Raw genomic sequence first — 23,824 nt, forward strand, 5'->3', positions numbered from 1 at the left:
AGAGATTTTTAGGTAAGTTCATCGGTTCTGAGAAATGTTCATCGAATTAGAAGAAAAGTTCATTGATTTTGAAGAAATGTTCACTAAATTTGAAAAAACGTTCATAAAATTCTGAGAAGAAAAAAGAAATATGAAAAAGAAAAACAAAAGAAAAAAGAAACGGGAATAGAAAGAAGAAGAAATGAATGAAAAGGTTGTAGATAATCAGATCGGTGTGATTGGTCTAGTTGGCTATCATAGCTAGCTTGCACAAGGAGGTCGAGGGTTCAAAACATGTCCGTCATTCTTTTTGCATGAGTTTAAAACAGAAAAAAGGGAAAATGGGCTGTTTAGGGTTTGCGTGTATGCGCCCGTTTAAAACATATCGGTGTGCGCCCGTTTGTTGTACACTGAAGTAAAGGGTGCCATTTAGGATTTCCCTGTATGTTGGCGCAACGACGTTTTGTTGCATAAGTGAGTCCACAAGGATCTCTTGTGCCGACGTGTACAGTGCCAGGCCGGCCCATTAAGCGCACGCAGATTAAAAAAAAGGAATAAACGGGGCGCCCTTTGGGATCAAACCCTGGCCTCCAGGGTTCTCACTAGTGCAGCTAACTACTCCGCCCACTTCGTGTTACTGGTTAGTAGAAGGATCGAGATCTTCTAGAGGCGACCGATTCGGTCTTCTCCATTTTCTCTTTTTCCTTTTTTGTTTTCTTTTGTTTTATTTTTCTTCTTTGTTTTTTCATTCTTTTTTCTTTCTTCTCAGATTTGTTTCATTCTTTGTTTTTTTTTCTCCATTTTTTGTTTGGTTTTCTTTTTTCTTCTCCATTTTCTCTTTTGTTTTCTTATGTTTGTTTCATTTTCACTCTACATGTTTGTACATGTCAAAAACATTTTTTGTAACAAGTGATCAACATTTTTTGTATACACATTCAATATCGTGCGAACGCGATGTCAACATTTTTCAAATACTTGTTTAACATTTTAATAATTATTCAATATTTTTCAAATACTCGTTCAACATTTTTAAATTCTTAAATACTTGTTCAACATTTTTAATACTTATTTAACAATTTCAATTACCTGTTCAACATTTTCTAAATTCTTGTTCAACATTTTCTAAATTCTTGTTCAACATTTTTGAAATACTTATTCAACATTTTTAATACCTATTTAACATTTTGAAATACTTTTTCAACATTTTTAGTTATTATTAATTTTTTTTCAAATACTTGTTCAACATTTTTCAAATTCTTGTTAATTTTTTTAATATTTATTCAACATTTTTTCAAATGTGTTTATGGAGAGTGTTTTTTGTGATAGATACATATATATATATAGAATATTTGAAATTTTAAAGAAAAGTACAAATATAACAAAAGATGAGAACATAGAACAGAAACAAGAAAGAACAGGCTGTGGCTCCCACCCGGCTGGGCGGCCCGTATGGGGCTCGCTCGACGCGAGCGCATCTCATCCGTCCGGCACATGATTTTTGGGCTTCCATCCCCGGCCTCAGCCCTGCTCTGTTCTGTTTGGTCAGCTGGGCTTGTGTCTAGCCAATAGAGTGGGCCCACCCAGCCCGTAGCCGCAGGGAGGCAGCGAGGCAGAAGAGAGGGGAGTGCGAGCCGCACGGAAACGAAGCAGCACCAGTCCACCACCGTCCACCGGCGCAGGCGCTTCCGTGCGGCGCAAGTTCGGCGCGGGGCGTCTCCCTCCGTCACCACCAGGACGGGATCCAGAGTCCAACCCAAGTCAACCACTCCCAAACTCGCATCCGTCGCCTCTCCACTGCCCCCGCCGCCTCCCTCCGTCCGCCCGCGCCCCCCTCTCCGCCGCCGACTCGCCGAGGCGATCCGACTCCGAGATGCTGGCGCCGCTCCCTCGCCTGACGGGCTCCCTCCGCCCCCACTTCGACGCCGACCAGGCCTACCTCCTCCGCAAGGCCGCCCTCCAAGCCCGCGCCCTCCCAAGGTATCACCGCGCTTATCCCCTCCCCAACCCCAATTTCAGTCACCCGGCCCGAATCCGATGGTATCCCTGACGCTCTCGTGCTGTCTTCGCAGGCCGCATGACGAGTGGGCGCTCGCCCGGAGGTTCGTGCCCAACTGGGACGACGGTAACTCCCCCAAAACCCTCCCCGCCTGCGCTCGGCTGCTAGAGCCGACGCGACGGATTTGCGTGGGTGTGTGTGTGTCTCCCTGCGTTTTACTTTCTGAAATTGCCACCCATTGTTGCAGCTCCCAGCGATGTGCGCCAGGCGTACAAGCAGTTTATCGGAGCCGTGGTGGAGTTGTTGAACGGGGAGGTGGTGTCTGAGGAACTCCAGCAGGTTGCTCAGGCTGTCTATAGGTTGTTCGGCACGGAGTCTGACACCACCCAGAAGCCCCTCCAGAGAAGGTATATGCTATTGGTTTTTTAAGTGGAGAGCCCTCACATTAGCTGCTTTGCTCTGAATGCTGCCCACCATGTTTCCATATTTTAAACACGGTTAATTTTAGAAAGAACATATGACATAGCACGTTGCAAATGCCGTGGATCCTTTACTCATGATTTTATCTATCTCCGTAGGAATGAACTGGAACGACTTGTGGGCTACACCGTGCAAGACTCAGTTTTGAAAAAGCTAGCTCAGTTAGCTCAGAAGCTCTGTTCCCTTCAACGGGGGAGCATTCAGGAATTTGTACAGGAAGACACGAAGGCCGTAGATGGAGATGATACAAGTGAATTTGGGGCAAGCTTTGACTTCAAAGCACCTTCTCGTTTCATTATTGATGTTACGCTTGATGATGACCTACCATTGGGAAGTGGTGTACTGAGTTCATTTCAAGAGGAGCAGCATGATGCCAGCACTACATCTTGTAATTCAACTGCTTTTGCGGGTCCTGTGAATTTGAGGTGGCTAAAAGATCAGTGTGATCTGATAACTAGAAGTGGTGGCTCGATGCTCTCGGGAGATGAACTTGCAATGGCTCTGTGCAGAGTGCTACGTTCCAATAAAGCAGGCGATGAGGTGCTGCTATAATTTGCTTCCGGTATTCCCTTTGTTTATTGACTCACAATCATTTAACATTACAACCTTCCAACATTGCAGATAGCTGGTGAACTGCTGGACATGGTTGGGGATGGTGCCTTTGAAATAGTTCAGGATCTTCTTTCAGTAAGAGACTAATACCCTGTCATTATCTGTGTGCAGTTTATTTTGCATGGTTCTTCATACATGATACCTGGATCAAGTAATTAAAATAATAATTAGCTGTATTTCTGCAACTACTACGACTTCTACTGATATTCAACAGGACATTATACCTCGTAGTCCTGCATCCTTGCAACTTATTAATGTGATATAAACAAAACATGCCCGAGGATTCAGTTACTAGCAAATCACTTTATAAACATTCAGAACCCTGGCTGGGCTACATGTCCAAAGGCTAATATCCGGCTAAAATTCAGGCAGCAAACTGGCCAGGGGAGGAACCAGAAGTTCATTAGACATTAATTAAGTTATTACTATGATTGTTGGCTACTCTTTTTTATGACCCAGTGCATTATGTGGCCTTGTTCTGTTCATCTTGATAATTCTCATTCATAAGAGAAAGATTTATAGTCTATCCCTTGTTTATCTCTTTAATCAGTTTGACACATAATTTGTGCTTTCACTGTGGCAAGAATCGAGCAGCTATAGTTAACCCAGAAGAGTTCTTAAATTTGAGGTTCCCAACTTAACCATGAGATAGGTCAATCATGATGAGTCATGACATTCCCCTTCCAGAAAATCTGTAACAGTTTACAACGTAATGACTGCTGTTACTGCCAGTCCTTGCATTAACTTGTTAAAATCTGAACCTTAAACAGATCTTTGCAAGACCCCGAAGGCTATGTTGCCCTGATACGCTATGCAGTTATGATGATAAACTGTTGTAGCAGTATATATATGAACATGAGCATATGAGGCTATGAGAGACCATCTGCCATATGTTGCTTGAGGTGAAAAGTGAGAATGAGAGCCCCAGTGAGTAGCTATGCACATGTAGACTTGTCCTGCTCAAAATTTGGACCTTAAGGTATTGGATGTCAGTTATACATTCGTCTCAGATTTTGTGTAACCAGCACCTGATGTTAGATTTACCATTTGAAAATGTGACACTGGTAGTGATTGTGGACTGATAGATGTTGCTGCAAATATTCCTGTGGGCCTTCCTGCTTTCATTTTTCAAGTTAGAAGTTCAAGATTTCTGGCCACGATAGCAAAGCTCCTAGTTTATCGTTGCGTTGGTCAATAACAGGAGGCTTTCATTTGTTTGTGTTAACGAGCAACTTCACTTGTTTTGCCTGTCTAATGCAATGGAACTGATTGGTTATGTCATCATGGTCTGCAGCATAGAAAAGAGCTAGGGGATGCAATTCAGCATGGATTGACGATACTGAAATCAGAAAAGGTGTCTTCAAATAATCAACCAAAGATGCCAACATATGGCACACAAGTAAGACTACTTTCTTCTATGAATTTTCTGATGAGGTGGGTAATCCAGTGTTAAATGACTTCTCACATCCACTATGCCTGCAGGTAACAATACAAACAGAGTATGAGCGTCAGCTTGATAAGATTAAGAGGAAAGAGGGAAGACGTGCCAAACGTGGTGCAGAAAATGGAATGAATGATTTTGGTGCCGATGATTTCTCATCCCTTCTTCAAGCAAGTGAAAGAAAGCAGCCATTTGATGACATGATTGGGACTGGAGAAGGGGAGAGTAGTTTCCAAGTAACCTCTCTTCCTCAAGGAACAACACGGAAACATATGAAGGGGTATGAAGAAGTGAAAATTCCACCAACTCCTACAGCACCGTTGGGACCCAATGAGAAACTGGTATTCCTATAGCCTCTTTATGTCATGGTACATACTTTTGTATTGCTTCGTGGATCCTGCCATATTTTTTCGAAAAGATTTAGTGAAAGAGGACAAGTCCTACATTACATTTAGTTTGAGGTGATTTTATGATCTCATGAAATGGTGAATGCCAAGTACCTACAAGGATCAATTTGCTCACATTTTCCTTGTATTAATTTACTGCATTAATCCAATTGATTGAAATAGTCATATTTGAACGCATGCAATCTTCCTTCTTTTTTTATCTATATTTTATTTCTGTAGCGAAATGGCTTAGCCTGCACCGAGTTAATTAGCCTTGAGCATTAGCAGGTTTGAACAAATTGCTGACTGCACACCGTTACTGTTTTTTTGTTGATTACAACACAACTTACTTTTTTTTTTCCAGATTGAAATAAGAGAGTTGGATGATATTGCCCAAGCTGCTTTCCAGGGATACAAATCACTCAACCGTGTTCAGAGCCGTATTTTTCAAGCCACATACAACACCAATGAGAACATTCTAGTGCGTAACTAAATCTACTATATGTGCAGTTGCACTTTCCATGTTCAAGAAGAGAGCTTGTGCCATTAAGTTTATGTGTACCACTGTTGTCATAGCTAACTTGCATAAATGTTCAGGTTTGTGCTCCGACGGGTGCTGGCAAAACAAATATTGCAATGATTGCAGTTCTTCATGAGGTATATACCTTGGTAAAACTTGCATAGTTGTTATGAAGTCTTGACTTTCTGAACCTTATCAGCGATTTTTTTCCCGAATCTTGTTGACGGGTTCTGCTTATTGATAAATTCTACAGGTTAAACAGCACTTCAGGGAAGGCATTTTGCATAAAAATGAGTTCAAGATAGTGTATGTTGCACCAATGAAGGTATTCTTCTTCCTACATACTCTGTTCTTGTTGGATGCTCTTATCATAGTCACTGGATTCGTTAGACAAGGCATGGAACCCTGATCTAGATCAGGGTCCGAACCGCTCCAGATAGAAGATGGTTCGCCATCCAATTCTTTGAAAAGATGGAACCACACTGTGTCTGCTCAACCCATGCTGTCTCCGCCACTAGCCGACCATGCTATTACGGTGGCTGCTCAACCGTTCCAATGTGCTTGCTCTACCATGCACCTTTGACTACAGCCGTCCTCGCGTCGCCATGGACAAGATGGTTGAGGAATGAATCGGGAGAAGTAGAGTAGTGGCTGCAACTGCAGTTCTGGAGGAAATTAATCAGTAGAAGTACAGCAGAGCAGTGGCTGCAAAATCAAGTTTGCAAATTTTTGTTGATAGCTTACCAAGCTGACCACTTGGTTGCAAAATCAAGTTTGGAGGAGGGCTGTGACTTCTGTAGTGCAGGGTGAGAGGCATAACAGAGCAGTGACAGCGGGTGGCTTTGGGTTAACAGCCACTGAGAATGTACAGAAGACAAATTTTTTGTTGGGCTGGGCTGGCAACTGCCCAGGCCTCCCTCTGTGTTGCTATGTGTGTACAAAATCCATTGATTCCTACACATTGCTTATCAAATTTTACTGATTAGCGAACCTCATATTTGGTTCGCGAATCGGAGATGTGCACCCTCTAAGCGAAGCCGATTCGTATTAGGTAGAAAATTGCGAACCACAAATTTGAATTGCGGATCAGGTAACTATGGTTCTTATGATCACTATATTTATCAAAATTGTGTTATGTAGGCCTTGGCTGCAGAGGTAACGGCAACATTTGGTCGTCGACTATCTCCATTGAACCTGGTTGTTAAAGAACTTACAGGCGACATGCAGTTGACCAGAAGTGAGATTGAGGAAACACAGGTATTATCTTTATTTGTTTCATTATTTAAACTTGTGTTTCTGAGCTGTACTTTTTTTAACCTTGTGAACTGTACTTATTTGTGCATTACCCAGATGATAGTGACTACTCCTGAGAAGTGGGATGTCATTACACGCAAAAGCAGTGATATGGCACTGTCAATGCTGGTCAAGCTGATAATCATTGATGAAGTGCACCTGCTAAATGATGATAGAGGGTCAGTAATTGAGACACTAGTTGCTCGAACTCTTCGCCAGGTCAGTTTTGGAGAGAAAAATAGGAGCCCATCTATTCGCTTGTTATGATCAAAGGGGTGCTTATATTTAACGATTTCAAAAAGTAAACTATAAATCTTTGTAAAAACTATAAAAAATAATAAATGGACAGACTTAAATTGACTACATTCTCATAGGACCATATCATATGCCTGTTCTTCTCTAGATATTGTTTCTTGTTATGTCTGATCCATATTTATGAGTGATCTGAATTTGACAGGTTGAGTCCATGCAATCAATGATTCGCATTGTTGGCCTATCTGCTACACTGCCTACTTACAAAGAGGTTTGTTACCTTCAATATCATGTCCTCTACCTGAGTCCATGCAATTAATTAAACCATGGGGTTTCTCATTTTCAGGTTGCAGAATTTTTGCGGGTTAATGCAGATACTGGCCTTTTCTACTTTGACTCGAGTTACCGTCCAGTTCCTCTTGCTCAACAGTACATTGGAATCACTGAAAGGGATTACGCCAAGAGAAATGATCTATTCAATAGTATTTGCTATGACAAGGTCTCTTTTCTTTTGTATCGTAGTTCCATCTGGATTTTGTCATTCATACAGATCTTTTTAACACTATATCAACTTGTTAGGTTGTGGAGTCCATTAAACAAGGTCATCAAGCATTGGTTTTTGTACATACCCGCAAGGATACAGGGAAAACCGCTAGAACCCTAGTAAGTAATAGTTTCTAATAAGAGGATTTTTGCGTGGGGTAAATGTTACTGTTTATCAAGTATCCTGGCATTGCCATACTTCTATATCTTCAATGTCTGCGCATCCTTAAGCTTTTATTTATCTTAAATTATCTGTTGTACTCATGGTTTACCAATATGCCAAGCTATGTATCGTCCCGTGCCATGCTAACTTCCAGCAAGCCTTACTCCATAAGTTCTTTGAATGTAATAAAATTATGCTTCCACAGTGTTATTTATGTTTTCTATTCATAAGACACTCTTCAGGTCCTCTTGTTTCTTTTTTTCTGATATCTGTATTCATTTTTCAGTCGATTTCAGTTGCACATTCTTATGTCATGCCTTGCAGATTGACCTAGCTGCAAAAGCAGGGGAAGTGGAGTTATTTTCAAATGCAGACCATCCCCAATACGGATTGATCAAGGTATACTTTACCATTCTGGTTTTATTATTAGCCTTAAATCTAGTAATTTTTATTTACCTAGTCTTGTGTTTGCAGAAAGATGTCAGTAAAGCTAAAAGTCGTGAAGTTATAGAATTTTTTGATTCTGGATTTGGCATACATAATGCTGGAATGATGCGTTCTGACCGAAATTTGATGGAGCGCTTGTTTGCTGATGGTCTCTTGAAAGTAAGTTGATGGTCTCTTGAAAGTAAGTTTCTGTGCAACCTTCAGTAGTTTCAGTCATGTGCTAACTTATTTCGATTAGGTCCTTGTTTGTACAGCAACATTGGCTTGGGGAGTGAACTTACCAGCTCATACAGTTGTTATAAAGGTTAGTGTCTATTTGTTTTTTTTTCCATGCCATAGAAACATTTTCCTTGGAATCTACATGACTTATTTCTTAACTAAATATTGGTAAAATAAATTACTGTCAGCATATGTTATTTTATTTAATTCCATCTAGTAACTTCTTTAGGGGTAGTAAAGTAATTAATTATAGATACTGTTAATAGATAAAAGTGTTATTTGGAAAGGTCATACTAAAAAAAACTCAAACAGTTTAGTGACTTGTTTAGAGGTAGTAAACTCAGTAAATATAGATACTATTAATAGATAACAGTGTTCTTTGGAAAGGTCATACTCAAATTATCTCTGCAAAGGTGATAGTAAAAAAACTTAGTTTAGTTGGTTTAGATGGATGCAAATCAATACCCTTCTTATGATTGTGCTATCTTAAATACATTTTTTGGCCAATCCAAGAATGCCAACATATGTTTCCAGTTGTCTACAATCGTTTTTCCCCCAATGTACTGTACTGCTGGCCTGCTGCATAAAGTAATATATTACCAACAAACAGGGCACACAATTATATGATGCTAAAGCTGGCGGATGGCGAGATCTGGGGATGCTCGATGTGATGCAGGTACCTCCCTGAACTTGTCGTGATTTTGCATTCCTTCATTTCTATTACTCAAATATTATATTCTAATGCTCTTTCATTTCCTTATTAGATCTTTGGACGTGCTGGGAGGCCACAGTTTGATAAAAGTGGTGAAGGAATTATTATTACGACGCATGACAAATTGGCTTATTATTTGAGATTATTGACTAGTCAGCTTCCAATAGAAAGCCAGGTCAGCAAACATGTGATCTTTTACAATGGAGGATATTAGAACAAGCTGTGAACGATATCAATCAAATATTCTTCTGTGTCCAGTTATAGGTTAGAAGATTGAGTTGTAGAGGCGGTGTATCCGGTGAAACTGTGCGGTTTGGTGGAAATTCTGAAAAATAAACCTTAGAAGTTCTAATTTTCTTGAAAAATGACAGTGTAGTGGGGGATATATTCTAGAGCTCTGCAAATATCATGGTCAAACTCAATCAAATAGGTGGGACATGAAGAGGAGTACTTGCTGGAATAGTGTCACACTTTGTTGACTAGTATTTGTCCTGTATATTCGATCGATTTTGCCCTTGAAAATACACAGAGGACCCTCCCCTACATCTGCTATTCTTTTTCATAGAATTTTTCTTCCCTCTCTATCTCTCTAAGTCTATGGTGAGCTTTTCACTGCACATTTTGTTTTATACCTTGTTTTTTGTGCTACCTTGCATCTCTTCCAAGTTGCATCTCCTCATCCCCACCTCAACAAAATCTTGGTTTGTCATGGCATTAGATAAGTACACGGACCACTGTGGATGATCTAATACTAATTAATTTCCTTAGCAGGGTAGTTTCTTAGGACTAGTTAATAGTTACTAATACCTTAAACATTGCTAATTTGCAAAGTCGCAAGTTTTTTCTTTTTGAAATGTAGCCTTGGCAAGTTGGTTGATTGCTGTAAGTTTTTTCGTGACCACAATTATTTTGCAGTTCCTTGGATCATTGAAAGATAACTTGAATGCTGAGGTTGCCTTGGGAACTGTAACAAATGTCAGGGAGGCCTGTGCCTGGCTTGGCTATACATACTTATTTAGAAGGATGAAGACTAATCCTCTGGTGTATGGGATAACTTGGGAAGAGGTGATATTTCTCCCACTGTTCACACTTTTTTTTATGTATAAAATCAATATCACTCTTTTCAGTGGATGGCAAATTTTCTAGTGTGGTTTTTGATATCATCCGAGTAAAATAACTGAAAAGCAGTCCTTGTACATAAATTCTTTTAACATCTGTTACACTGTCATAGTTCTTTTTAACGCATTAATTCTTTCAGAAATAAGTCATGGTCCCTGTATTCTTAAGAACAACCATTTTGTATCATGTCAGAAACTAGATAATTTATTACTCTTTGAGGTGTTTCACTGAACATATTGGTACCCAACACTTCTTTGATTGTGACAACATTTTAACTTGTCTAACCATTAAGGTGATCGGAGATCCTTCCATGGGTGCCAAGCAACGGTCATTTATTATTGATGCTGCACGTTCGCTAGACAAGGCTAAGATGATGCGCTATGATGAAAAGAGTGGCAACTTCTACTGCACAGAGCTCGGTCGAATTGCAAGTCACTTTTACCTTCAGTACTCCAGTGTTGAGACATACAACGAGATGCTTCGTCGTCACATGAGTGAAAGTGAGGTAGGCAGTTGGTTTATCTCCTTTTGTGGTTTCTTTGTTACAGCTCGTGATGCTCGTGAAGTTTTATTGACGTTTCTTGATACCTACCTCAGGTGATTAACATGGTGGCCCATTCCTCTGAATTCGAAAATATCGTAGTTAGAGAAGAAGAACAAGATGAATTAGAAACACTTGCCAGGAAAGCATGCCCATTGGAAGTTAAGGGTGGGCCGACTGACAAGCATGGGAAAATTTCAATTCTCATACAGGTTACTGTTGAAGAACTGTCACTTTTTTCATTTAGTTTGAGTCCAGGAACATTCCTAAGTTGAGGAATTTGATCTATTTTCAGGTTTTTATTTCCCGTGCCTCAGTTGACAGCTCCTCCTTACACTCTGATGCCCAATACATTAGTCAAAGCTTGGGTCGCATTATGAGGGCGTTGTTTGAGATTTGTCTGCGAAGGGGGTGGTCTGAGATGACATCCTTATTATTGGAATATTGCAAGGCTGTAGATCGCAAAATATGGCCACATCTCCATCCACTTAGGCAGTTCGATAGGGACATTTCTCCTGAGGTTGCTATTGGTCATCACTTTTTTTTTACCATCTCGTCTTTCTCTCGTCTCCCAAATATAATTAATGCTCTCTGAACTAGATATTGTGGAAACTTGAGGAAAGAAATGTGGACCTGGACCGTCTTTATGAAATGGAGGAAAATGACATTGGAGCCCTCATTCGTTTTTCTCATCAGGGAAGGGTATGTGTAGACTTACAAGTCATGCATATATGGTTGATTCTATTAGTTTGAGCTAGTGACTATACCTGATGAAGTTAACACTTTTTTTTCCTACTGAAGTTGGTTAAGCAGTATGTTGGATACTTCCCACATGTCAACTTATCTGCTTCCGTTAGTCCAATCACCAGGACTGTTCTGAAAGTAAGAGCTGGTGTCAACTCAATTATTCTGATGTTTTTTCTTAAATTAGTTCATTATTTACCACTTACGCGATTACTATGATAATTTATAGGTGGACCTGCTTATAACTCCTGAATTTGTGTGGAAGGATCGTCACCATGGCATGTCACAACGATGGTTGATTATTGTGGAGGTGTGTTAATCTACACATGTTATGTTTTTGCACCTGACACTAAATCGTTTTAGAATTGTAGCAGAGTTGAAAAAACTTATCTAATGTATAGTACTGGACTATGGTTAGTGTACTTACAGTTTGGTGTGATTATTTGAAGATGCCACTGATATGAGTGTGCTTAGAGACTAGTAACTGCAGATACGGACATACATCTATATACATCGTCATCATTCTGGGACTTAAGACATCAGCTCATTGTGTATGCAGTTGTATTAAGAACTGTACAGTGAATCAAATTCTGTAACTTCCATTTATGGGTGCCAACCTAAATTTGTCTCATTCAGTGTTAAGTTAGTTACTATTGGATGCGTGTGTACCAGCAACTGATAAGGGCCAAAGAATTAGCTTATACTCCCTTCTTTCCAGAATATAAGGTGTATCGATTTTTGTGCAAGTCAAACTTGTGTATGTTTGACCAAGATTATAGAATAAAATATCAACATCTACTTACAAAATAAATAAATTATGAAAATACTTTTCATGATGGATCTATTGATACAAATTTGGTACTGTAGATATTGGTATTCTTTTTCTAAGAACTTGGTCAAACATGCACATGTTTGACTTTTGAAAATTTTAATACACCTTATATTTTGAAACGGAGGGAGTAACAATAATATTTGTTTACAGGATTCTGAAAATGATACTATTTATCATTCGGAGCTCTTCACACTGACAAAGAAGATGGCAAGAGGTACACCTACAAAAATGTCTTTTAATATACCGATCTTCGAGCCTCATCCGCCGCAGTACTATATCCGAGCTGTATCAGACTCCTGGTTGCATGCGGAGTCAATCTTTACCGTCTCTTTTCATAATCTTACCTTGCCTCAGGTGAATTTAGCAATATCTTATGTCAGTTCCACAGTGTTTACATTCCACTGTCAAATCTTGAATTCTGCATGTGTTTCCTGCAGACACAAATAACACACACTGAACTTTTGGACTTGAAGCCTCTTCCACTGAGCGCTCTTGGCAACAAAGCATACGAAGATTTGTATAGATTTACCCATTTCAATCCCATACAAACACAGGTGCACTTTGGATTCCATTTATCTTTTGTCTTGGTTGTTTCATGCTATGTTTCAGCATGCTAATGCTAGTGTATTTGCACCACATAACTTTCTAGTTAAACATTTTCGATACTTCAGTTCAGTATTCCTATAGCAATTTACCAATCTGTTCCTATTAGTGGAAGTTATCAAATTCTTCCTCCGTTCCTGAATATAAGTCTTTTTAGAGATTCCAATATAGACTACATACGGAGCAAAATGAGTGAATCTACACTCTAAAATACGTCTATATACATCCGTATGTAGTTTCTATTGAAATCTCTAAAGACTCATATTTAGAAACGGAGGGAGTATTCCTTTTGCTGTATGATGCCTGGTGCATACACTGTTTGTGCCGGCTGATTCCAGCTTAATGTACCTTTTCCTTTAATGCATATACTTTCTGACCTGATGATTTTGTTTTCCAGGCTTTCCATGTTCTTTATCACACTGAAACTAATGTGCTCTTGGGAGCACCAACTGGGAGTGGCAAGACAATTTCTGCAGAACTAGCAATGCTTCATCTTTTCAATACCCAGCCGGACATGAAGGTTTGTTGATTGAATTCCTGTATAAAGCCGAGATATTTTTTGGCATTGATATGTTTTGACACCTTTTCAGGTAGTTTACATTGCTCCTCTAAAGGCTATAGTGCGAGAAAGAATGAATGATTGGAGACATCGGCTTGTTACTCAGCTTGGGAAGAAGATGGTTTGTAGCATTCCATCTTTTCTGCCACCAATACATCATCGTGCTTAATGTAATTGAAGTGATGCTTTTGGCAGGTTGAAATGACTGGTGATTTTACACCAGACATGGTGGCCCTATTATCAGCTGATATCATAATTTCGACCCCCGAAAAGTGGGATGGGATTAGTCGCAGTTGGCACAGTAGAAGTTATGTTATGAAGGTCTAATTTTTTTTATTTCTGCGTTGGCTATTTTATGTTTTGCTCTGTTTCTGTAAATTATACGGAGTATATAATTTTATTTTAAGTTGCACTGACTTGTTAGCTTGCTGATGATAGGTTGGACTCATGATATTAGACGAGATACATCTTCTTGGAGCTGACCGTGGGCCTATTCTTGAGGTAACCCTTCCATACGCACAACTTGATAAATGCTTTTAGTAAATTACACTGTAGCCTGCCTATGAACTCAGACTCTTGTTGATGTTAACATATTATATGGCCTCTCAAGTAACTTCATTTACTTTGTACTACTATATCTCAACATTGTACAACTTATCGTCTTTTACATTGATTCACCTCAATACCATATGTTCTGCTGTGTTTATCCTTCTTTGAAGGTGTACTTACAATTGTTTACAATGGTGAAACTTCTTATTTCAGGTCATCGTATCAAGAATGCGATACATATCATCACAAACGGAACGTTCAATTCGGTTTGTTGGTTTATCAACAGCATTAGCCAATGCTCGGTATGTTTCAAAGGGATACTTTGGCTTGCATTTCTCTCTATCCGCTATTACATCAGAATATCCTTATCTACTCTGTAATTTTATAGAGCTATCTATGTGCTTTATGAGTTCTGCCCGCGTATGAACTGCAGAAACAATGCCATGTCATCATACATGCACCAGTGTTAAATCGTATTTAACCAGTGGCTCCCCTGGTTGGGGTGGGGGGGGGGGGTCCTGATCAATGGATTCAATTAAGGGTACACATATTTTAAAAATAAATCCTATGACATGAGTGCTAGGAGTACTCTCAGTGTATTTGAGAACCATAGGTGTTATTATCATGTAGGGCACGGATTTGGTGCTCTCAACAACTTGAAAGTGTTGTTTCTCATCTTTTTACTGATATGTATCATGCAAAAACAAGTGTATTAGCAAAAAAATCGTACAAAAGCATGTCCATTTACGAGCTCTACACGATGAATGACTAATACAGTTAGAAAACACAAAAAATCATATTGTTGCATAGATTTTGCTAGTACACCTACTTCTATGGTATGTACATCTATGTTATTTTTCCACCTTCGAGCATGTTATGCATGTATATTCTTTTCTTCACCTTCGAGCATGTGGGCCCAGGATAGGCTTGTCATGTACCTGTATTTATTTTCGTAATGTGTATATGATCATCGGATCACTTTTCTGTGTGGGCTGACCACTTGCATCTACCATAATACTTCAGTGACTTGGCCGATTGGTTGGGCGTCAGAGATGATGGTCTGTTTAATTTCAAGCCCAGCGTGAGGCCTGTACCTCTTGAAGTGCATATTCAGGTAAGGAGGATTTCAGTTGTTCTGTAAGATCCTTGTTTGGTTCAATAACAACTGCCCATATTCTCCAGTAGAGTCACTTTCCTCATGATGCTGGCTTTAGGCATGAAGATACACACAACCATTGCTTTTTAAAGTTGTATTTTAAGAAACATATTCATTTATTAATTCTTCTGCATTCTTGGATGACCCTTTTTTTAACCCGCAAGCAGATATTTAGGCAAGGTAATCGTTAGTTTTGTGTTACCTCGAGGAGAGAAAAATATTTCCGGTTCCCCATCTGTGGATAGTCAATTATTTATTTGATCGTTACATGTTTTGATATATCACAGCTTAAAAGAGGCTTCACAGTTTACATCATAAATTTGTATTGCCTTTTTTCCACAAACAGGGATATCCTGGGAAGTTCTACTGCCCGAGAATGAATAGCATGAACAAACCAGCATATGCAGCCATATGTACTCATTCACCTGATAAACCAGTTCTCATTTTTGTGTCATCACGTCGACAGACGAGACTTACAGCTCTTGATCTCATTCAGGTAGAATGCTGCTCTGTTTTTCTGTCACTAAGAAAGTATATAGCTGGCTACTATCTTATATGTGTTGTACTCTATATTGCAGCTTGCAGCATCTGATGAGAAACCAACGCAGTTCCTCAGCATGGCAGATAACTCTCTAGACATGATTCTTTCACAAGTCACTGATAGCAATTTGAGACATACACTTCAGTTTGGAATAGGTCTGCATCATGCAGGTCTAAATGATAGAGATAGATCCTTGGTTGAGGAACTCTTTTCAAACAACAAGATTCAGGTGTGTCTTGTTTGATAACTGAATTTCTTGCTAACAGGTTCTTTGTTACACTTCAGTATGGTTATTGCAGTCTATTTTATATGAACTTGGTCACATAGTTGAGCAAAATGTAAACATAATTTATTGTTTTGGCAGGTACTAGTATGCACTAGCACACTGGCTTGGGGTGTCAATCTTCCAGCTCACCTGGTCATAATCAAGGTGACATGATGCTTCACATTTTCTTCATCTTTGACGACGTTTATCTGAGCACTCACTCCATTCTTTTGTAGGGTACTGAATACTATGATGGGAAAACAAAAAGATATGTTGATTATGTTATCACAGATATTCTGCAAATGATGGGTCGTGCAGGCCGGCCACAATATGACCAACATGGCAAAGCTGTTATTCTTGTTCATGAACCAAAAAAGAGCTTTTATAAGAAGGTAGCATGTTACTTTGTTTACCTAACGAACGGTCCGATGCTTATTCATCTTGAGTTTAACACTCGTTATTGTAATTGTTTCAGTTCTTGTATGAACCGTTCCCTGTTGAAAGTAATCTGAGGGAGCACTTGCACGATCACATAAATGCAGAGATTGTTTCGAGCACAATTGGTAATAAAGAGGAGGCAATTATCTATCTTACTTGGACTTACCTATATCGCAGACTGGTATTTATCTTGTTCTCTTTCCTAACTATGTTCTTTTAACTTATACTTAATTGGACAATTTTTCATGTTCACTGTTTCAGGCTGTAATTTTCTCTGGTCAAAACCATAATTAACATGGATACTAAATACTTTACAATTGATGTACATACGTTGAATATATACAACTGTTGTGTTTTCCTGTTGGTTTAAACCTGTTACCCTTAAGCTATTGATAGAAGTCCTTCATTATATCGTTATGAAATTCTGATGTGGCTATATGCATCTATTGCAATGTCTGTTCGGCAGGTTGTTAATCCATCTTACTACGGATTGGAAGATACTGAAACATATACCTTGAATGCTTATCTCTCGAGGTGATAAACAAGGACCTCATTTAGCTTAGACCTGCCACTAGCTTTAACATCACATGACAGTCTGTCTATCCTGCTTTGTATAAACAGGTTAGTGGAAACTACACTTGAAGATCTTGAAGACAGTGGATGCATAAAAGTGGATGACCATTCTGTGCAGTCTTTAATTTTGGGGAAAATAGCTTCACAATATTACCTTAGTTACCTTACCGTCTCAATGTTTGGGTCAAATATTGGTCCCAATACATCATTGGAAGTAAGTACAATTGATGCCTTACTTATTCGGTAGTTCTTTATTTGGCTGTTGTAGCACCAGTTGATTTGGAATAGCTAGAGGATTAATAGCTCAGACTATTTTCTGCAGGCCTTTGTGCACATACTGTCAGCTGCTGCAGAATTCGACGAGCTTCCTGTACGTCATAATGAGGTGAGTTTCCCTATCAACCCTTCTTTTCCAAAAACCAAGCATTCCTCCATTTTTTCTATACAATGATAAAGGATTATAGTTCCTTCGACAAATCCTGTCAGTCCTTGACATGAAAGTTTTAAAGGAAAAATTGCTAAGGACACTCAAGTCCATGGCATTTGCTCTTTGTCACCCTAATTTTTGGCTTTGCTCCTGGGAAGCGAACAAACAAGAGAGATAGACTGGGAGACTAGAGGCGTGTATCTGCACATATGTACCATATAGGTAGATTCTCAATGGAATGATGCATCACACCCATGTGCACACTTTGGCTTTGCATTTTGAAGAGCATGGGGTTGGTGTAGCATATGCAATAGGGAGGAGGTGGCTGAAATGTCTCTTTTGCCCTTGTGTGTACCAGGCAATCACACCATGTTACAGTAGCCCCAACTGATTCGGTTGCATCATCTTTACCATTGCTTCCAATTGTCTAAAAAAGGAAATTCTTATGATGCAAATATTCTGCCACAGCCTAGGAAAAAGGCCAGAAAACAGAACACAAATTGTGCATCGTAGCACTAGATATACCTAAATTGTTAGCAATTCACAGCAGATCTTTTTGTAGAATAGACAAGGCATAAAAAGCACAACTGTGTACTGTAGCATGCATCCGTCGGTCAGTCCATAGGTATAGGTTCACAAGTACGCATGCACAATGGAAAACAGAACTTTCACGTGATCCCTCCTAAGACAAACAATATCATAGTAATTTGTGCAGCTCGTTCTTGCGAATGCATTTCAGGAAAGCCACAAATTTAGAGTGTGAGCAACGGCGTGAAATGTCTTGTCCCACTTTTGCCACATTAGAAGAAGAGAAAAGTATGTTTTTGGTCCCTCAAGTTCCCACAAAGTATAGACTTGGTCCCTCAAATTTTTTTGGTATACATCTGGTCCCTCAAGTCTCAAAACCGGATAAGTTTGGTCCTAAACCAGATTTTGAGCACGTTGACCGGTTTTGACCGCAACAAAACCGCCCGATGAACAGTAAATTCAACAAAAAAAAAATTCAAGAAAATCTGAAATTTTTTGGGGTCGAATATGCTTGCGTACGCAAGATGTGAACAAAATTTCGTTCTCTTTCGGCACTCAAGGAGCTCGTGGTAAAAAAACAAAAATATCTGCCTGATGAATAGTAAATTGAAAAAAATCAAAACAAAATAAAAAAAATCTGAAATTGTTTGGGGTCCAATATGCTTACATGCGCAAGGTCCGACCAAAATTTTGTCATGAAATGGCATCGGACGGGCTCTAGCAAAAAGAAACAATTTTGGCTATTTTTTTGTGAGCAAAATTTTGTTTTATTTTTCACCAGCTCCTAGAGTGTCGAAAGAGCATGAAAAGTTGGTCGCACCTTGCGCATGTAAGCATATTGGATCCCAAAAAAATCTGATTTCCATTGTGCATCGGGCGGTTTTGTGGCGGTCAAAACCGGTCAACGTGCTCAAAATCTGGTTTAGGACCAAACTTATCTGGTTTTGAGACTTGAGGGACCAAATGTATACGAAAAAATCTTGAGGGACCAATTCTATACTTTGTGTGAACTTGAGGGACCAAAAACATACTTTTCTCTTAGAAGAATAGAGTGCTCTGGTTTTCTTTTTATTCAAGGCAATTATCTATTTGTTTGGAGGTGGAAAAATACCATACATCCAGTCCATCAAAACATTATAATCTTAGTATAATACCCTGAACTTGATTTTGTGACAATGTTATCTCTGTGATTGCACTTATGTTTTTCTCCTATTCAGGATACCTTGAATCGAACACTCTGCAAAAAGGTCCCTTATTCAGTTGACCAGCACCACCTTGATGACCCACATGTCAAGGCTAATTTACTCTTCCAGGTAAGCGGAGTTCAACTGATGTTAAGGCTAATACATACTTTACAATGTACCGTGAGGTGTTAAATACCTTCTTCTTTCCATGTTTGCCTTGCAGGCACACTTCTCCAGAGCAGAATTACCAATTAGTGACTATATCACTGACTTGAAGTCAATTCTTGATCAGAGCATACGTATTATACAGGCTATGATTGATGTATGTGCCAACAGTGGATGGCTTTCAAGTGCATTGACATGTATGCATCTCTTACAAATGATCATACAGGTGAATGCTGTTGATTCAGATTTTCTTTCATTTTGATGATCTGTGGTAGGCTGGCAGCTAGGTTCTGTACGGAAAGATAACATTGTACTAGTGTCAGAATTCCAAATAGGGTTTTCTTTATCAACTGAACTTCAATTTTGTTTTATCAGGGTCTCTGGTTTGAGAGAGATTCATCACTCTTGATGTTACCATCCATGAATGATAACCTTCTAGATCATCTTAAAGGCAGAGGAGTTTCAACAGTTCTGAGCTTGCTAGATCGTTCTCGTGAAGAATTACACAAGTTGCTTCAACCGTTTTCTGCTGCAGAGTTGTATCAGGTACTACTTTGGACTTCCATTGCACTGCCTTTGGAAGAACACTCCTATGGAAGAACATTTGTTTCCCTAGCGATCTTAGATATCTGCTGAAATATATGATGGGTTAATTAGATAAATGCCACTCCAATTATGGCGATCCATAAAAATGCCACTGCAATTTCCAAACTTTAAAAAATGCCACTGCAATTTTGCAAACTTTGAAAAAATGCCACTGGAAATGGCATGCAATGGCATTTTTCAAAGTTTGGAAATTGCAGTGCATTTCTCGGAATCGCCAAATTTGGAGTGGCATTTATCAAATTAACCCATATATGATTGGCAGTTACATATCTGTATTCCCATCTTTAGCATGGAACAGAAGTGCTACCAAATCTGCTATTGAAAATTACTGAGAAATAGTATAATTTGTGTTAGGCTCAGCCACTTATGCTTTTGTGTTGTGCCCAAGAGTTTCTAGCCTCATAGTAGCAATAAGCATATTCTGTTTGGAACAAAAATGTTTTGAAACCTTGGGTTTTCACGTAGTGTGGTGCAAGTCCACACTTTTCTTTTATCCAGTTCTCTTTTACGGCTTGTATTTTTTGAGAGGTACCTTTACAACTTGTATCACTGGATAGTTATGTCATCCATGCAATAAAGGTCATTTGGTAATATCCTCGATTCCTCGTACCGCCAGATGGAAATGAAAATCATATTGTGAATATTATGTTTGTATTATGCAGGATCTGCAACATTTCCCTCGCCTTGATGTTAAAGTTAAGCTACAGAATGAAGATAAGGAGCAGTCAAAACCTCAAATGCTGAACATTAGAATGCAAATTAAAAATACGCGTCGTTCGCCAAGAGTATTTTCCTCTAAATTCCCTAAGGTTAGTGACTATGTAAAATTGCTATGATTTATAAGTACTGCTTGCATCTCATTGTCAAACATATGGCATTGTATCATTGGATCAGACTGCTGTTACATAAGCTAAACTTTTGTCCATTTATGGCCTCAAATGCAAGATTCTAGTGCTTTCTAATAATATACTAGCGGAAGTTTCACGGAAGTTTCACGACCTGCAAGTCGTATCTATGGTATTATCTACTCCCTCTGTCCTATAATATAAGACGTTTTTTGGCACTACACTGTCAAAAAACATCTTATATTGTGGGACAGAGGGACTTAATATAGGGCCTGTTCGGATCCACTCCACTCCACAACTCTGCTCTGGGAGCGGGAGGAGCCGACCCGAACGCTGCAACTCCCTGGGGTCGAGAGAGCGGAGCGATCTGCAGATAAAAATCATAGAGCGAGGAATGAGGCGCTCCGCAGATCCTGGAAACGAAAGAGTTTGTCAAATTTACGGCAGACTGCCACCGATAAGTGGCATACCGATTCGTTCGTGATATGTCTCTCGTGCCTTTTCTATCCGACCACCTCCCCTCCGTATGGGCCCCAGGCCAGATTGGGCTTTCGGCCCATCTCATGAACCAGAGCGGAGCGATCAAGCCGAGCAGTTTCCTCGGTCTCACGATTGATGGAGGAGCCGGAGCTCGCTTGGAGGAGCCGGAGCGTAGGATTTTGTGGAGCCGGTGGATTACCGAACATATACTTACAGGTGGATGGAGTAATTTTACAAAACCCTTTGACATGATAGTGGTACTTTCGAGAACTGTAATGTATGCTTCAGCGGTATTATACTACTCCCTTCGTCCCATAATATAAGAGCGTTTTTTACACTAGTAAAAGGCTCTTATATTATGGGATGGAGGGAGTAGTAATGAGTAATCCAACATGATAAATATAGCCTCCAAGTTGGTGTTTGATTTAAAAGATTGGATAAACAAATCCACATGGAACTTTTTCAGTAATTTTGAAACATTTGAAATATTATACAAGAACTTGATAGGTTTGTTGAAAGTTTCAGTGTACCAACAAGTAACTTAAGCTATCTCAGGTAAAGCCCCATTTCTCAGCCAGAAACAAATGTGGTAGGTGGCAAATAATGAAATAACCATACATTACCTCACAACTCTGATTTGCTACTGGCATATCAAACTTGCCATGTGTCAACAATCACGAAGTCTCCCTAGAATTATTACCCTGTGCAATGAAAAAACGGGTGATAGATTCGGCAAAGCAAATAGCAGAAAACAACTATTTGTGTAGTTGCGAGTTTGACGTTTTTACAGAGCTTTCCGGTGTTCTAAGAAACTGTTTGTATACTCATGATATCTTGTGCTAATAATTGCCTGTTATACTTGTAACTGACTGTTACTATATTAGCTCCAATGTGGTACTCGTAAATCCTCTTTAGCTTCAATATTATTGCCTTTTGGACTTTTTATCAATGTTCATTCCTGAAGTTCAATAAATGCCTTTGCATTTAACTTTCCATGCTGTTTTCTGTAGGCGAAACAAGAAGCCTGGTGGCTGGTCCTGGGGAATATTACAAGCTCGGAGCTATATGGTCTGAAAAGAATTAGTTTTGCAGATCGTGTGCTTAACACTCGCATGGAATTGCCACCGATGTTGAATATGCAGGTAATAATTCCTCCACATGTGAATTGCTAGACTAAGCAAAGCTCACTGCGAATATATTGTTCTGCTTGAGTGACTTGACGTTTGTGCCCAAGAATCGTCGATTTTTTTTTACTTAATAAACAATAATAATTGAGCAGCAATCTAAATGATGAGCCTTACTATGCTAGAGCCGACACCAAATTGCCAATATATTAGCTCTGCCATATACCTTTTTACCCTTGCCATGTTTGGCCATTCACTATGCATCTGTGTTATTCAGTGCTTCAGTTTGTTGTATAAATGTTGAATCTGAACAATATGCAGACCTAATATGTCCATCCATAGTTCTTGGTGGATTCTGTCAGATTGCTGTATAAACTTGGGATCTAGGCAAATGCACGACATGTTTTTTCTTCCAATGAAGACTCGTATGATTTCCATGTGCTGGCGTTGTGCTTAGATAATTACATGGTCCTTTTTTCTTGCACTTTTAAATATTTTGACGAGAGGATACTCTTTTCAGGAGGCAAAGCTGATTGTTGTGTCAGATTGCTACCTTGGGTTTGATCAGGAGGTCTCCCTTGGGCATCTAGCGAAGGTCTAATTCTTCCGCGGACTAGCAGATCTGCTTTTGTGGAACTCAGCTCCCAGGAATCCAGATATTCAAAATCAAGCATGCTCCCATGCTCATCAGAGCCTTTCTGGATTTCGCTGTTGTATAGGTTTACTTGAGTGTAGCTAACAACACGTCTCTTGTAATGCTTATATATACAAATCGATTGTGAGGTGGTTTTGGGCCTCCTACGATTTGTACACGTCTCTTTTGGAAGAAATGAACACCTTTTTAAGTGTTTTTTTTGAAACGAGGCAAAAGATTTGCCATTTTCATTGAATAAGGAGAAGAGTACATCACAACCCCGCCAAAGCGGAAAGGGCAAAGGCCTGCTCTCGCGGCATCAAATTACACAAATGTTTGGCGCCCGCCATAGCCCAGATAGACGCCTTCTCCTTAATAGTTCGCACTATGACCGCCACAGGCGCCGCCTTGGTCCTGAACACGCGTGCATTTCGTAATTGATATCCTTTTTTAAGTTTACTTTTCCATATGCCATAATTGATATCCTTCACCTCGCTATCTATCTGTAACAGCGCTGCTCCGGTTTTGTTCGCACGGCTGAGTTTTTTTTTGACGTGACCGTCTCATAGCATGCAATAGAAAATAACCATCCCTTTGTCAGTCGCGCCTGCTGTTGATTCTGTTTCCGGCGGACTTATCATGGAGTGAGAAATTGTTACTTTTAGATCGTCGGTATTTGGCTAAGTAGTTGTATATTTTGGAAATGAAACTCTACTTTGATGTGCAAACTTCGTTGACTGAGAAATAGAAAATCCAGAATATTTGTACAAAAAAAGTGGCGGCAACTCCGGCTGTTAAGACTAGTGGCACCGGGCATGGTAGGCCGTTTGTGCTTTTCCGTTCGCATCAACTGAGCCAAGCGAGGGTG

At 39.5% G+C, this 23,824-nt stretch overlaps 1 protein-coding gene across 2 annotated transcripts; it reads left to right on the top strand.

The window, feature by feature from the left end:
- The first annotated feature begins 1,604 nt into the window (after positions 1 to 1,604).
- On the top strand, positions 1,605 to 23,182 carry LOC109741115 (DExH-box ATP-dependent RNA helicase DExH14). 2 transcript variants are annotated; one of them, XM_020300193.4, is made up of 49 exons: positions 1,605 to 1,956; positions 2,049 to 2,101; positions 2,223 to 2,382; positions 2,554 to 2,995; positions 3,077 to 3,142; positions 4,362 to 4,466; positions 4,550 to 4,849; positions 5,259 to 5,375; positions 5,492 to 5,551; positions 5,668 to 5,739; positions 6,555 to 6,671; positions 6,765 to 6,926; positions 7,165 to 7,230; positions 7,306 to 7,458; positions 7,539 to 7,622; positions 7,990 to 8,064; positions 8,140 to 8,271; positions 8,351 to 8,416; positions 8,942 to 9,007; positions 9,096 to 9,218; positions 9,959 to 10,108; positions 10,455 to 10,667; positions 10,760 to 10,915; positions 10,999 to 11,223; positions 11,304 to 11,405; positions 11,505 to 11,585; positions 11,677 to 11,757; positions 12,430 to 12,633; positions 12,717 to 12,833; positions 13,280 to 13,402; positions 13,473 to 13,562; positions 13,637 to 13,762; positions 13,880 to 13,942; positions 14,204 to 14,292; positions 15,014 to 15,104; positions 15,493 to 15,642; positions 15,725 to 15,916; positions 16,052 to 16,117; positions 16,189 to 16,344; positions 16,428 to 16,571; positions 16,857 to 16,924; positions 17,012 to 17,177; positions 17,286 to 17,348; positions 19,136 to 19,231; positions 19,326 to 19,493; positions 19,643 to 19,813; positions 20,536 to 20,682; positions 22,209 to 22,340; positions 22,843 to 23,182. In XM_020300193.4, the coding sequence occupies exons 1-49, from the start codon at positions 1,850 to 1,852 to the stop codon at positions 22,921 to 22,923; spliced, it is 6,237 nt and encodes a 2,078-aa protein (XP_020155782.1). In that variant the 5' UTR covers positions 1,605 to 1,849; the 3' UTR covers positions 22,924 to 23,182. The 2 variants fall into 2 exon arrangements, with proteins under 2 accessions (XP_020155782.1, XP_045083852.1); XM_045227917.2 differs by lacking the exons at positions 1,605 to 1,956; positions 2,049 to 2,101; positions 2,223 to 2,382; positions 2,554 to 2,995; positions 3,077 to 3,142 and adding an exon at positions 3,838 to 4,046.
- The last annotated feature ends 642 nt before the right edge of the window (positions 23,183 to 23,824 follow it).

This window comes from Aegilops tauschii, chromosome 4 (genome assembly GCF_002575655.3).
Source record: "Aegilops tauschii subsp. strangulata cultivar AL8/78 chromosome 4, Aet v6.0, whole genome shotgun sequence".
NCBI lineage: Eukaryota > Viridiplantae > Streptophyta > Magnoliopsida > Poales > Poaceae > Aegilops > Aegilops tauschii.